The sequence below is a fragment of the Aquarana catesbeiana genome, linkage group LG03 (assembly GCF_042186555.1).
Source record: "Aquarana catesbeiana isolate 2022-GZ linkage group LG03, ASM4218655v1, whole genome shotgun sequence".
In the NCBI taxonomy this organism is placed as follows: domain Eukaryota; kingdom Metazoa; phylum Chordata; class Amphibia; order Anura; family Ranidae; genus Aquarana; species Aquarana catesbeiana.
In genome coordinates this window covers 124,547,399-124,563,608 of record NC_133326.1, presented here as the reverse complement: position 1 = coordinate 124,563,608, position 16,210 = coordinate 124,547,399, and the positions used below count along the sequence as shown (strand labels likewise).

The following is a 16,210-nucleotide window of genomic DNA, read 5'->3' as shown; positions in this document are numbered from 1 at the left end:
CCTGTGAGGGGAGCAGTGCTGGATGCAGGGACAGCGCTGGAACAGGGACTGGGCAGTAGGAAAGGTAGTGGGACATTTTTTACCTTTTAATGCAAAGAATGCGTTGGGGTAAAAAAAAAATAAATGTAGACTTTAGTAACCATTTGCATTGTATGTGACATAAATCTAAGGGCTCATACACCCTGTATCTCAAAAGAGCTCAAAGAAGCGGCTCCTACAGGCTTTTTTGAGCTATCATTTTTCTGCCTTGAAACTCCCCTTCATGTTAGCCAATGTGTCTGTGCACACTATGGCTTTTTCAGGAGTTTACAAGCATATGCTCTTACTGGCAGAATAAAACCCCCACCAAACTCGCTTTTTTGAGAGGAGCTTTTGAGCAGAAAGGACGCCGAGGTGCGTATATATATATATATATGTATGTGTATATATTGTATATGTATGTGTGTGTGTGTATATATATATATATATATATAAATGCGCTGAGGGGAGGGTTTGTGGGGGAAAAAAAACGCTTTTGGCTCAAATAAAATGCGCAAAAGAGCCGAAAAAAGTACAAGTTGGCACAGACATAAAAGCTCAAATGCCTGTAAAAGCAGCTTTTTATGTATTTATTTTTTTTTTTGATTTGCAGTGTGCATGAGCCCTTAGAGAAAGAATAGACCACTCTCTAAATCAGGGGTGCCCAACCTTTTGAAGAGCGAGGACCACTTAAGCGAGTTGGTAACTATTCGCAGGTCACAATGAGCAGAGTGGGTGGATGACAGGTCTGTGTCCACTTTGCTTATGCAAAATGGACACAGGCACAGTTCACTCTACTCTGAGCCCTCTGATCTGATTAGATGAAAGTGAATGGATCCACTTCTGTTCTTTTAGCAGGTCAGATTGGAGGTAGGTGGGTGTAAACGGACACAAGTCTGTTTACATCTGCTGTTCCATAGAGGTGAATAGAGGGTACGATTGGGATGGACTAATCATGTGAAAGGGACTGCTTTTAAATGGATGGTCAGTAGTCTACCCACACCGCGGGTGCAGCACAGTACACCTATTAGTGCATGGGTTAGCTATACTTTGCCATAGAATTCTATTATATCCTGCAGGTGTGGTGCACTTTCTGAAAGTGCACCACACCTGCAGGTAAAACCAGAAGTCTATGGCTCACCTGCGCATCAGTTTGAAAGCAGCCCAGTAACCACTGCAGAACAAATATGCTCTTATATAGACTGTGATTTTAGTAATAAACTTACCTTTAGTAACAGTCCTCCATTCAGGTATCACCGGCTGTTGCTGTCCAAGACAGAGTGCATTTGGTATCACTCCCCCTATGACAGGAGCCTGTGCTATACAGGAAGCATTGTTCCATTCCAGAGCAGGAGGTAGTGGGCCACATCAGAAGGCTTCGCGGGCCACATATGGCCCCCGGGCCACTGGTTGGGCAGCCCTGCTCTAAATACTAGTGCATCCAACAAAATATGATCCAAGAGAATGGTAGCTTCTACTGGAGGCTTCTTATAAAGATATTCTGCTTTATTGCAAATGATTCTTAAGAGCAGAAGATGAAGTGCTGATGTCTACATAGAAGTATATAGACAGATATTTGGTTCATACTGGTAAATTGCTGAGGGTCTTGCAAAATCAAAACTTTGTTCCAGGAACTTTTTTTGTGCAATGTTGAATTCTGCCAAGAAAGTTAAATTTTAGGAAATGTGAGCCGAAGCAGTGTCTTGTGATTAGAGTTCAAACCAGTGGAAATACTCAGCCATTCATCATGTTTATTTGCAAGGATTTAGCACAGATGTAGTTCTTTCCCCAGCTGGATGTTGTTAATGTCTGGATGCTATAAATAGCTTCCCGATCATGTGAGTTGTGTGCGTATCTTTTTCCTTTTGGAAGTGTTCAGGATCTTGCATTAAAGCAAAGTCTCCCTGATCTCGTGACATCCATAAAACTTTCAGCGGTGAAGGCAACCAGACCCAGCTGCAGAAGGGGTTTTGTATGTGTGGTTTTATGTGTAATGCAAAATTCATTGAAGTATTCTGGGTACGCTTAGAATTTAGTGCCTTCTGATGAAATACATCAAACACCAAAGTGCACTTTACGATAAATTACTAGAAGATGATTTCTGATTGGCTGCTAGGGTTTACTGCATGTTTAGAATTGCCCTTTGACTCATTTAATGCTCCCCTGTAGGCCTTTTTCTAGGACTGTGACAATGTTTACACAAGGGGTCCTAAAACTTTTAATAAAGTTCACACTGTTGGAGGGGCAAAATTTATTTATTGGTAGTAAAAATTGCCCCTGGGTCCGGGATCATTGCGAGTTTAAACAAAAGAAATGCGTTGGTGTATAGGTGATCAATGGAAGTAAAAATGCACAGCATTGTTTAGTGGGAGGAAGGCTAGTGCCCCATTGTTGCTATAGGTAAGAGGAATAGTGCCCTATATTGTAGTCAGTGGGAGGAATAAAGCCCCATTGTTGATAGAAATAGTATTTGGTATCAGTGAGAAATTGTTTTCTATGGCTATTGGTGGAGAAAAGTGCTTCATTGTTGGCGTCAGCGGGATTAGAAAATTCCCCCCTCAGAATTGGTGTTCAGTGGGGTTACTAACCTTTGTGTATTTTCCATGTCCTACATTGCTACTCCACTGGCCACATGACATCATGGCCATAACCATGCATGCACCATAGGGCAGGAGTTTACGCTTGTGTTTGGACCGCCTCATACCTCGCCTGGGTGACTCCGCCAAACCGTGCCCTCCAAACCCTTCCAGCAGACCGATAGCTTATACCAGTTTTTTACCACAAGCATCGTACACAGATAAGATGTTGAAGTGAAAACCAAAGGAATCCATTTTATTGAACAAACACAGGTTTTTATACCCTTCAAGAATAGGGGCAGTCACCACATGAACAATGCAAACTTCAAACAGCAGTCCAATCCAAATAACAGCTAACAGTGATCTAATTAAACAGTATTCTAATTACCAGCTAGGCACCTAGACAAGTCTTACATAGTCAGGTTAAAAAGACACAAGTCCATCTAGTTGAAAACAAAACAAACAAAAAAAAAACCCATACAATTCCATGTACACAGTCCTAGACCCACAGTTGATCCAGAGGAAGGCAAAAAACACTAGCAAAGCATGATCCAATTTGCTACAGCAGGGGAAAAAATTCCTGCCTGATCCCCCGAGTGGCAATCGGATATTCCCTGGATCAACTTTACCTATAAATGTTAGTACCCAGTTATATTATGTACACCTAGGAAATAATCCAGGCCTTTTTTAAAGCAATCTACTGAGCTGGCCTGAGAGACCTCAGGAGGGAGTCTATTCCACATTTTCACAGCTCTTACTGTGAAGAAACCTTCCGTATTTGGAGATGAAATCTCTTTCCTTTAAAGTGAATAACTCAACACCAAGTTCACTATATGGACCCCTTATGTATTGTACATGTTGATCATATCTTCTCCCCCCCCCCCCTTAATCTCTTCTCAAGAGAGAACAAAATTCAGTTCCTCTAATCTTTCCTCATAGCGGAGCTCCTCCATGCCTCTTATCAGTTTGGTTGCCCTTCTCTGCGCTTTCTCCAGTCCCCCGATATCCTTTTGAGAACTGGTACCCAAAACTGAAATGCATATTCCAGATGAGGTCTTACTAATGATTTGTACAGGGGCAAAATGATCTCTCTCTATGGAGTCCAGACCTCTCTTAATACAAGAAAGGACTTTGCTCGCTTTGGAACCCGCAGCTTGGCATTGCATGCTATTAAGCTTATGAGCTACCAAAACCCCCAGATCCTTCTACACTATTGATTCCCCCAGTTGTACTCCCCCTAGTATGTATGATGCATGCATATTCTTAGCCCCCAAGTGCATAACTTTACATTTATCAACATTAAACCTCATTTGCCTCTTAGTTGCCCAATTAGACATTAAAGTCAGCTTGTAAATTGGAGACATCCTGTAAGGACGTTTTCTTTCTCGAACATCACGGGACACAGAGCCACAGTAATTACTGATGGGTTATATAGGTATCACTGGTGATTGGACACTGGCACACCCTATCAGGAAGTTCAACCCCCTATATAATCCCTCCCCCTTGCAGGGATACCTCAGTTTTTACGCCAGTGTCTTAGGTGATGGACGTGTAAAGATGTCCTGTGCTGAGCTCCAAAGGGAATATCCTAAGATCCTATACTGGGGCAAGCCAGGCGAACCGGATCCATTCAAAGTGTCTTTTCATGGCCGAATTGAATGGTACCCGGGCCTCGTGTCCGAAGAAACGAGGTTTTACCCGTAATGCTTCTCTTTTTAGAGAGCTGGACCCCGCAGATCAGAAAATGGCTTTAAACTTCCTAATTTCTGGCGAGGTGCTTTACGGTCCCAGAACTGTTGGATCCCCCTACTGATGGGGGCCCCAGTCTCTGACGGTTTTTTCAAACGGAGCCCACCGTGAGAGGTGAAGATTGGGTCTGTGTAAACAGCACCCTGCGGCTGGATAAGGTAAGAGGAGATTCCACAGAATTTTTGAGTTCTAGTGGCTTTTCTCCTTTAAGGTAAATGCATGCTATGCCTATTGTGACCACCGGGGGCTGCCAAGAGCACAAACCTACACATGCTGAATGTCTGTCTCAGGTGTTGTAATCGCTGTGTATGTCCCAGCGTATCAAGCAGGCTGCAAGCAGGTAAGGTGGATGGGGGGATTTCTCATGTTTGAATGTTCCCCCCCAGGCTAGAGAGGGGCCACAGGGGTCTAGAAAGTGGTTATACCACCCGGGCTCTGTGGCCTAATGGCCACCATCTCTGAAGATAGCCGTTCAGGCAAATCTTGTTACCAGTCTCCCTCCTCCCCCCCCCCCCCCCCCCCCCATCCCCAGCCTTTTCTCCAGAGCATGACAGGAGAGTCGGCAGTGCGGGAAGCGCTCGTTTTTTCAAAACTCGAGGGGGGGGGCGGTAGAGGAGGGGGCGGGACGTCAGCACAGAGTGCTTAGACTCCCACTCAGGCCAGCTGCAGGCTATTAAAGGCACTCTGTACAGGTGCACTCAGCCTTCTGAGAGACACAGAGCTGACGGTCGCATGTAAGGTGGGACACAGGCATTCTCCTAGGCAGCATTTACTGAAGTAACACCAGACTGAGCATTGGGTAGCAAGGCTTTTAGCCAGACTACATCGCTCAGCGGACAGTGTTCATTTGTATACCTCACACCTTGTTGCTTTGCACTATGGGTAGAAGAGGTTCAAGCACCCCAGGAACCAGAGACACTAGGGGATCTCGTTCAGGTTCTGAGGGCCCCCTGTCGGCAGCATCCTTCCCCCCTAAAGATGGGCCAGGGACGGCTAGCCAGGGAGAGCCATCGGGGTCAGGGGCTACACCTGCTTCTGGCACTTCAGCCCCTGTATATATTACACAAGAGGTTTTTTCCTCAACCATTAATGGTCTAGAGGAAAGATTAATGGCCGTGATTACGTCTTCACTCAGTGGAAGAAAACGCACTAGGCTTTCCTCTGTTCCCCAAGACCCTCAGACAGAGGAGCTCTGGGATAAAGGAGATGAATCCCTTTCAGAGGATCGGGATGGGATGGATGATTCCTCTTCGGAGGATTCAGGTGGAGAGGGTCCCTCTGCGACTTCCCAAGAGGAGAAAGTCTTAGTGCAGATCCTCACTGGATTGGTCCGCTCCACATTTAAGTTGCCCATACCTGAAACTGCTAAAGAATCCTCTTCTGCTTTGGGGTCACTGAAACCTTTCCAAGCAGCACATGCTTTTCCTGTTCATACTTTACTTGAAAAGCTTATTTATTCTGAGTGGGATCACCCAGACAAACGTTTTTTTCCGCCGAGAAAGTTTTCAACACTTTATCCGATGGAAGAAAAGTTTATTAAAATGTGGGGAATTCCGGCTATTGATGCCGCCATTTCCTCAATAAATAATAGCCTGACTTGTCCTGTAGACAATGCTCAGATGCTCAGGGATCCTGTAGATAAAAGGATGGAATCCCTATTGAAGGATGTTTTCTCCTTAGCAGGATCAGTGGCCCAACCTGCAATAGCAGCGATTGGAGTCTGTCAATACTTAAGAGACCATGTTAAGCAGGTCATCAAAGTATTACCTGAACAGCAGGCCCAGGGGTTTGCTAACCTTCCAGCGGCCTTATGCTTTGTGGTTGACGCCATTAGAGATTCTATCGTGCAAACCTCCCGTCTTTCACTGGGGTTGGTGCATATACGTAGAATCCTATGGTTGAAAAATTGGTCAGCCGAAGCACCATGTAAGAAGCTACTGGCTGGGTTTCCATTTCGTGGTGCAAGGTTGTTTGGAGAGGACTTGGATAACTATATCAAGAGAATCTCTTGTGGGAAAAGCACTCTCTTACCTGTCAAGAAGAAGAGTAAGCGTCCCTCTTTCAAACGGACTCTTTCCCCAGCACCGGGGGCTTCAGCCTCCAGGCAGTCTCGACGGCCGCCTCCATCGGGGTCCAGAGACAAGAGTCAACCCCAGGGACAAAAGAAGTCCTGGGGAAAGAAGCCTACTAGGCAAAACACTAAGACCTCTGCATGAGGGGGCGCCCCCGCTCACTCGAGTGGGGGGAAGACTGCGACAATTCTCAGAGCTCTGGCAGGAGGACTTCCAGGACAGATGGGTAGTCTCCACGGTAACCTTAGGGTACAAGCTGGAGTTTCAGGAATTCCCTTCTCCTCGGTTCCTCAGATCAAATGTTCCCAGAGACCCAGAGAAGAAGCAGTCGCTCCTTCTAGCGTTAGAGCGACTTTTGTCGCAGGAGGTCATTATGATAGTTCCCGCAAAGGACCAGGGATTGGGCTTCTATTCCAACCTTTTTACGGTCCAAAAGCCAAATGGGGATGTCAGGCCCATTTTGGACTTAAGGGATCTGAACCGATTCCTAAGGATTCAATCCTTCCGCATGGAATCAATTCGAACAGTAGTTCCCACCCTGCAGGGAGGAGAATTTCTGGCATCAATAGACATCAGAGATGCATATCTGCATGTGCCCATTTTTCCTGCTCATCAGAAGTTTCTGCGCTTCGAGGTAGGAGGGCGCCATTTCCAGTTTATGGCTCTGCCCTTTGGGATAGCCACTGCACCTCGAGTGTTCACAAAGATCTTGACTCCTCCTCTGGCCAGATTAAGGGCTCAGGGTATAGCTGTCATAGCATACCTAGACGACCTGCTCTTGATAGACCGGTCGGTAGCCTCTTTGAATGGAAACTTGAGGACCACGGTCAGGTATCTAGAACACCTGGGTTGGATCCTCAACTTAGAAAAGTCTTTCCTAAAACCAGCAAGAAGACTGGAATATTTAGGTCTGATTATACATACAAGCCAGGAGAAAATATTTCTACCCCAGGCAAAGATCACTGCTTTGAGAGAGCTGATTCTGACAGTAAGGACCAAGAAGGGTCCCTCAGTCCGCCTTTGTATGAGGCTACTAGGGAAGATGGTGTCTTCATTCGAAGCAGTTCCCTATGCTCAGTTTCACTCAAGAATGCTGCAACACAGTATTCTGTCGACCTGGAACAAGAAGGTTCAGGCATTAGACTTTCCGATGCACCTGTCGCATGCGGTGCGTCAGAGCCTCAATTGGTGGCTCATACCCGAAAACCTGCAGAAGGGGAAATCCTTTCTGCCGGTTACCTGGACGGTGGTAACAACAGATGCCAGTCTGTCAGGTTGGGGAGCAGTTCTGGAACAGGCTGCGGTCCAAGGAGTATGGTCCAAGACAGAGAGGACCTTACCCATCAACATTCTGGAGATCCGGGCGATACATCTAGCTCTAAAAGCCTGGACTATCAGGCTACAGGGTTGTCCGGTCAGGATCCAGTCCGACAATGCCACAGCAGTGCCTTATGTCAATCATCAGGGAGGCACCCGGAGCCGAGCTGCTCAAAAAGAGGTGAACTAGATCTTAGTCTGGGCAGAGATGCATGTGCCATGCATATCGGCAGTTTTCATCCCGGGAATAGAGAATTGGCAGGCGGACTATCTAAGTCGCCAGCAGTTACTTCCAGGGGAATGGTCTCTGCATCCCGACGTCTTTTGGGCCATATGCCAAAGATGGGGGGTTCCAGATGTAGATCTCTTTGCATCCCGATTCAACAAAAAGATAGACAGATTTGTGGCAAGGACAAAAGATCCTCTTGCATGCGGGACGGATGCGTTGGTGATTCCGTGGCATCGGTTCTCACTGATTTACGCATTCCCGCCTATTCTGCTACTACCACGACTCCTTCGCAGGATCAGGCAGGAAAGGAAGTCGGTACTTCTGGTGGCCCCCGCTTGGCCCAGAAGGACTTGGTATGCAGAAATAGTAAGGATGACGGTAGGTTCCCCGTGGACACTACCGGAACGCCCAGACCTGTTATCTCAAGGTCCAGTGTTCCATCCTGCCTTACAAACGCTAAATTTGACGGTTTGGCTATTGAGACCCACGTTCTGAAGAGTCGTGGGCTCTCAGGTCCTGTCATATCTACCTTGATTAATGCAAGGAAGCCAGCTTCCAGGATGATTTATCATAGAGTCTGGAAAGCTTATATAACCTGGTGTAAATCCAGAGGTTGGCATCCCAGGAAATATGTCATAGGTAGAATCCTTGATTTTCTACAGATGGGATTAGAGATGAAGCTGGCCTTGAGTACCATCAAGGGCCAGGTCTCTGCTTTATCAGTATTATTTCAGCGGCCACTTGCTTCGCATTCTTTGGTCCGAAACTTTATGCAGGGGGTGATGCGTCTTAATCCTCCGGTTAAAGCGCCCCTAAACCCCTGGGACTTGAATTTGGTCCTGGCTGTGTTACAGAAACGGCCTTTTGAACCAATAAGTCAGATTCCTTTGGTCTTGTTGACAAGGAAATTAATTTTTCTGGTGGCCATCTCTTCTGCTAGAAGAGTATCAGAATTAGCAGCTCTTTCCTGTAAGGAGCCTTATTTGATTATACACAAGGATAGAGTGGTACTACGCCCTCATCCTAGTTTTTTACCGAAGGTGGTTTCTGATTTTCATTTAAACCAAGACATTGTTCTACCTTCCTTTTTTCCAGATCCCTGTTCTCCGGAAGAGAGATCTCTACATTCGTTGGATGTAGTAAGAGCAGTTAAGGCCTATCTAGGGGCAACTACTCAGATCCGCAAGACGGATGTTTTGTTTGTGCTGCCAGAGGGTCCCAATAGAGGACAGGCAGCGTCAAAAGCTACCATTTCTAAATGGATTCGACAGTTGATCATTCAAGCTTACGGTTTGAAACAGAAGATTCCTCCGTTTCAGATCAGGGCACATTCCACAAGGGCTATTGGTGCTTCTTGGGCAGTGCATCACCGGGCCTCTATGGCTCAAATCTGCAAGGCCGCAACCTGGTCTTCAGTTCATACATTCACCAGATTCTATCAGGTGGATGTGAGAAGGCATGAGGATATCGCCTTTGGGCGTAGTGTGCTGCAGGCAGCAGTACAGGGTCCTCAGGTCTGATTGCACCCTACTTGGTCGTGGTTCCCCCCCCTCAGGTAGCATTGCTCTGGGACATCCCATCAGTAATTACTGTGGCTCTGTGTCCCGTGATGTTCGAGAAAGAAAATAGGATTTTTTAAAACAGCTTACCTGTAAAATCCTTTTCTTTCGAAGGACATCACGGGACACAGAGGTCCCACCCCTCTTCTAATACACTATATTGCTTGGCTACAAAACTGAGGTATCCCTGCAAGGGGGAGGGATTATATAGGGGGTTGAACTTCCTGATAGGGTGTGCCAGTGTCCAATCACCAGTGATACCTATATAACCCATCAGTAATTACTGTGGCTCTGTGTCCCGTGATGTCCTTCGAAAGAAAAGGATTTTACAGGTAAGCTGTTTTAAAAAATCCTATTATTCCACTGCATAGCTTGGTGTCATCCGCAAATACTGAACTGGTACTTTGAATCCCAGACCTATATCATTTATAAAGATATTAAAAAGTAAGGGTCCCAACACTGTACCTTTGGGGTACACCACTAATTACCTTAGACCATTCAGAGTAAGCATCTTTAACCACTACTCTCTGAATTCTGTCTTTTAGCCAGTTTTCTATCTATTTACAAACTGATCTTTCCAAGCCTGTAGACTTTACCTTACACATTAGTCATGTGTGGGGGAACTGCGTCAAATGCTTTTGCAAAATCCAAGTATATCACGTCCACAGCCACCCTCTGTCCAAAGTTTTACTTACCACTTCATAAAAAGAAATCAGGTTTGTTTGACAAGTCTTATCAGTATGACTAGCAATCCCAGGAATTCCCCACCCAGACAGTCCGGCAGCAGTTCTCCAGCATTCAAGAAGACCCACTGCTGTCCAAATCTCATTAACCTGCTTTCTTTTCAGATCCATCTTCTCACTGAGTTTTGGCAGAGACTATCATGGCTTCCTTGACTGTTAAATGTGGAAATAACATGTCATCTTGCATTATGTAACAGAACATCTTCCTGAATGCTCATAGCTCCCTCAAATACCAGGACCCATAGTCAGTAGGCAAGAGGCTACTCTGCATTCCCCTCCTAAAGCCCTTGTCCTGGTTGGGTCTGTCACAACTCTGCGTCGCCTTACTGGCTAAGGTACATTGGTACCCCACACACAACTCAACTTTGGATGACAGAATTGGGACTGTTATGTGAGGTTAAGTGTAAATGTTGGGAAAAGACCAACATGGAGCCATAGTATGAGGACCACTGTTTTCCAACACGTAAGCAGGGAGTTATTGTAAATCGGTAATCGCCTGGCATAAGTTTGCCGTGGTGTTCATTTATGTCAATGAGGAGCTTGTCTGCCAGACAGGCTTTCTTTGTTAAATAATGCAGACTGCAGTATTCAGTATTTAGTATATCCTTCCCTCAAAATGTGAGCGAACAGGGATATAGAAAAGGATAGGTGTAATAATAATGCCTTTATACTTTAACATAGTTTGAGGACCATTGTTTTATGGTGGTTGTGTATATATTTTCATTATTATGACCAGGACTGGAAAAATAAAACAATGAAATTATGTACATTTAGACCTACTTCATATGGGCAATTACCTGCATACACTGGGTTACAGCAGCAAGAATTGGCGTATTCTTGCAGCTGGGATCAGCTGAGTGTGCTGCTACATGCAGACTTTGGTGGCTCTTCTCAACCTGTCAGTACTTTGTTCAGATACGCCAATGTTCCTAGCTGCAATAATCTGCTGATTTTTGCCACTTGAATACAGTGTCTGCAGGTCATTGTCCCTTGGAAGGAGGTATTGTAGTCATTGATCCAGCTAGTAGATGCAACCTCAGTCTTCATTTCTATCTCTTCAGCTCCTTTGTTGTCAGAGTTCAGTAGCGCAAGATAAAATGTGTACAAGCAAGTGAGAGTCCAGCCACCCCCACCTTACCAAGGGAGCCACTAGGCAGGCAGCTACTGCTGTGCTTTTTTACCTAAACAAAAGTACTCTTTCAATAAAAACCTACTGTGTGTCCGCCATAATGTCGCAGTTCCGATAAAAATCGCCTATCGCCGCCATTACTAATAAAATAAATAAATAAATAAAAAAAAATAAATGCCATAAAACTATACCCTATTTTGTAGACGCTATAACTTTTGTACAAACCAATCAATATTTGCTGCTTGCAATTATTTTTTTTTTTTTTTACCAAAAATATGTAGAATAATACATATCGGCTTAAACTGAGGAAAAAATTAGTTTTTTTAATATATTTTTGGGGGATATTTATTATAGCAAAAAGTAAAAAATGTGGGTTTTTTTTCAAAAGTGTCGCTCCTTTTTTTTTTTTTTTTTTTTTTTTTTTTTTTTTTTTTTTTTGTCTATAGAGCAAAAAATAAAAACCACAGAGGTGATAAAATACCACCAAAAGAAAGCTCTATTTGTGGGAAAAAAAAGGCCATCAATTTTGTTTGTGTGCAACGTCGCATGACCACGCAATTGTCCGTTAAAGCGACGCAGTGCCGAATCGCAAAAAGTTCTCTGGTCAGGAAGGGGGTAAAATCTCCTGGGGCTGAAGCGGTTAAGCTGATAAAGGTAGTCATGGGGTTTTGGCTTTTAGGCAGAACATTTACTTTAAACTACATGATGGAATTCAGGTTGATTTTAAAAGGAGACTTCTTTTTCTACATGATTTTTCTTCTTATTCTTGTATGTCCTGCTTGTTTGCATTTGTTGTTTTTGAGTATTTTATACGATTTAGAAATAGACCCACTGCAGTAATTACTACATAGGTAGGAATGAGAACTTTATTGTAGCTTTAACTAAAGTTGGATAATGCTCTTGCTGTATGTGTAGGTCATTTACGTACCTCCTGAAGCCTGGCCAAAAAACTCCCAGAGATGGCATCATCCTGTCTTGTTGCTAGGACTCTGCCAAGACACTCCCAGCCATTACTGTCCATCCCCACCATCACAGGAGTGAGATCTCAAACCCCTAGTGTGGTCCACTGATCTCCTCCATCGCTGAGCTCCGAGCTACTGCGACAGAAGAGAGAGCTCGTGCAAGTGGGTTTGAATCGACTGAAAGAGTCTTAGCAATGTCCTATCAACAAGGTAGGAAGGGATGATGCCATATCTCTGAAGCCTGGCCAGAAAACTCTCAAAAGGCCTACACCTAAAGCAAGGGCATTATTTACTCTTAATACAATGGAGGTCCATCAATTAAGCTTTTACCCTTGAGAGATCAGAGTGAAGCAAACTGCTGATGCTGCGGATGCCTGGAAATCTGTGTTTTAAGCCTTTCTGACCTCTTACAACAGTGGAGGTCCATCAAAAAAGGTGAGGGTACACCTATACCATTTGCACACGGTGGAATGCATTCTGGAATCTTGGTTCACTTGCTGTGGTTTGAACTTTGTCACCTTTGGTGAATGTTGAAAAAAAAAAAAAACAGGAAGTTTAGTTTTGGCACAAAAGACTTTTCTTGATGTTTCTTGTTGAGAAAAATATTTTTTGGACTGGCATATGAAAATTGATTTGCACATGAATTGTTATTATGTATGTTGACTATAATCCATTGCTAATCACTATAATGTCATACATGGGTCTTTATGCAATTTATATGGTATGTACAAATCCTAACTTCGTCAGTGGTGGCCTCCAGCTTTTTTTTTGGGGGGGGGCGGCAAACAAACAACTCTTCTTTCCACACCCCCCATCTGTCGGTCACATCTGCCCTATCTAGGTCACGGCCTGCGTCTCCTTCTCGGTATTTCCTGCTCGGCTTCTCCTCCCTGGTGGTCAAACCCCACACCACTGATGGTTATAGATAACATTTGTATGATTTAATATATTTTTGATTTGTATTATTGACGTGAGCAAGTAACACTTAAAAGCTTTTTTTTTTTTTTTTTTTTTTTTTTTTTTTTTTTTTTTTTTTTTAGAAAACAAGTGCTACATGATTTAGTAAACTTTGTTCAACTTTGGTCAATGCTGCATATTTTGTTTTTTTTCTGAGCTCCGTCGTCAACTAAGCAAAAAAGAAAAACAAAAAGCCATGTTAATAAAGTACAAGCTCTGACAAGGGAAACATCTTTACTTCAATTAAGCAATAATATGCATATTCGCCTCTCTGCCAACTACAAAAAAAGTAACAAGTCTTAACTAGTTTTATTTAGTGACTGCTGTAGTATACTTATTTTAAAATGGGCCTTAACCTTTTTTGTCTTTTACTTTTCGTATAAGTGCTTCTTCCCCCCCTTCCTTTCACACTATAACTTTTCTCACGCCCCCCTCCGGTTCTCCTGGCCCCTCCCTCCTGCCCCCCCCCCCCCCCCCCCCCAAGCCACTGCACTGTATCCATTCACACGTGGAGTGCTCGGCCCCCACTCTCTCCTTATTGACTCACTTACTGTGATTGACAGTAATGGATCCCGCTGCTGTCTCGGCCAATGAGGAGGAAGAGACCTGGGAGAGCCGTTGCTTTTGTGCACATCACTTGACAGAATATTTTTACCTTCATACATGCCTGGGGGGCGACAGTGAAGTTAAAAAAAAAAAAAAATTTCTTGTTACATTGGATTTTTTCTATTTAAAGGGAAGCACAGGCATGAAATTAGAAAGCTTTGCCCAGGCCAGGTAAAGGAACAGGTTTGCTTAAGTATTTGCGGGGGGGGGCTGCTGCACACAGAATGTTTTTACCTTCATGCATAGAATGTATGAAGGTCAAAAACCTTGAGCCTTTACAACAACTTTAGGCTCTGTTCAGCCACTTGGAGTTTGCAGAGGGCTGTGGACTCCCTTTATGACATCACTGAAGTGCTGTCACATGAAGTAAATCACATGCTCTTCCATACTTAAAAGTACCAGAGCCTCCTTCATCTTTCAGTACGGAACAGAATGGTGAGAGCAAAGGAAAGGTGAGTATTTGTTGTTGGAGAAGAGTGTGGGATTAAAGTAACTCTGTTACTTGATTCTTAATGGTGAAAGCCCAGTTTGCTTTAAAACTACTTCTAGAGACCATTGAAACATTCAGTATTGATTTACATTAGATAGCTGGGATTTTCTACAGCCTAGTCTTTGATTTCGGATGTTAGCAGGGGGTACTCTGATAGAATAGAATGTGTACATACATACACTTATGTGTAAATATATGCTTAACATCATTTAATATCGGTGCTCTACAAGATTGCCCATAACGTGTTGGTTTTCTTGTATTGATCTCTTTGTGAGTTTTTGTAATGCATAATTGTTTTTTCTTTTATTGCCAGGAACTTGTAAAACTTTTGCAACAGTCACTGAGGTCATCACAGTACAATAAATACCCTTCTAGTGCAGTTAGTGAGGGGGCTCCTAAAGATTACTTGCAATTGTTACAACAAAAAGATGATCAGATTCAGGAACTGAATCATCTGCTGGAGAGGAAGGAGCAGGAGAAAGAGAACATTCACCAACAAACTGAGGACCTTAAACACAGCAGGGAGAATTTAAATGAACAGCTCAACATGATGGTGGAGACCATACAAGCAAAGGATGAAGTGATCATGAGGTTATCCAGGCAGATTAGTGACTATGAGCAGTTGTCTCCGTTATCCAGCAAATCCTCAGAAAGCCTGGTATATTCTAACAAGGACCAAGAGGAGCTGAGCCGGTTAAAAGTACGTACCTTTTCTTCTGCATGGTGTTTGCTTTGTTGTGCAAAAATACAAAAGGAGACTGGAAAAAGACTAGACCTATAGGTGAAACGGGTGAGGATCCAGACACACTTCATCTGTGTACACTTTAGTGTGGTCCTGTTCGGTCCTCCTCCTCCTTGCCTATCGCCTCATTTTAAAGCCCAACTCCAGGAAAAATTTAAAAATCCATCCTTGCAGTGATCCCTCCCCTACTGGGAGGGGTAAATTCCTTTTTAATCTAGGTGCAGAGAATTACTTTTTTTTTTTTTTTTCCCAAGCGCTGTGTCCTACACAGCCTGCTCTGTAAGCTGTGATCGGCTCCAGTTACACTCTAGCCGCCTCAGCATACTATACAGGGTTAAGGTCCCTGTGCTATACAAGGTGATGTCAAGGCTCCGCCCACAGACGGGAGCTTTGAGCGGAGGAGACGACCAGTGGAACGGGTCATAAGGTAAGTGATAGAGCCTCTTTATCGCTCCCCTAGATATAACAAGGATTTAATCCTTGCAGTTCTGGGTGAAGGGGGTCACTTCAAGTTTGATTTTTTTTTTTTTTTTAATTTCTTGGAGTTGCGCTTTAATTGAATAAAAATGTCACCACTGTCACCTTGCCAAACATTCTGCGCTACCATGGCATGTACTGGGCAGAAAAGGATAGGTCATTTCAAATATTCACATTTCTTATGAATGTAACCATAGACAGTGACACCACCACAAATCGAATACCTCACACTTCACTTTAATTTTTCTTGTCACTTTTCTCAGTCTTTACTGCACAAATGAATCTACACACATCAAATGTTTGAACAAACAGTAGGTGATTATACTGAAAAAAAAAATCTCCTAATAGAATATTGTAAATGACACAGGAAAACTTTTTCTGTGTGACTATTAAAGTGTATTTTCACATTTGCTTTCAAATTTGAGAAAACCCCATTATTGTTCCATTAACACAGCATGCATAAAAAAAAAATAAAAAATAAAAGTGTGTGTGTATATGTATGTGTATATGTATGTGTATATATATATATATATATATATATATATATATATATATATATGTGTGTGTGTATGTGTGTGTGTGTA

The 16,210-nt window shown here is 43.6% G+C and overlaps 1 protein-coding gene across 1 annotated transcript in view; it reads left to right on the top strand.

The window, feature by feature from the left end:
* The window catches only part of TBC1D2B (TBC1 domain family member 2B), a 129,037-nt gene that overhangs the window by 63,075 nt on the left and 49,752 nt on the right, over positions 1–16,210 (top strand). The window contains exon 6 of the mRNA XM_073619164.1: positions 14,721–15,107. Coding sequence (XP_073475265.1) covers positions 14,721–15,107 — 387 coding nt within the window. The remainder of the gene's footprint in view (positions 1–14,720; positions 15,108–16,210) is intronic.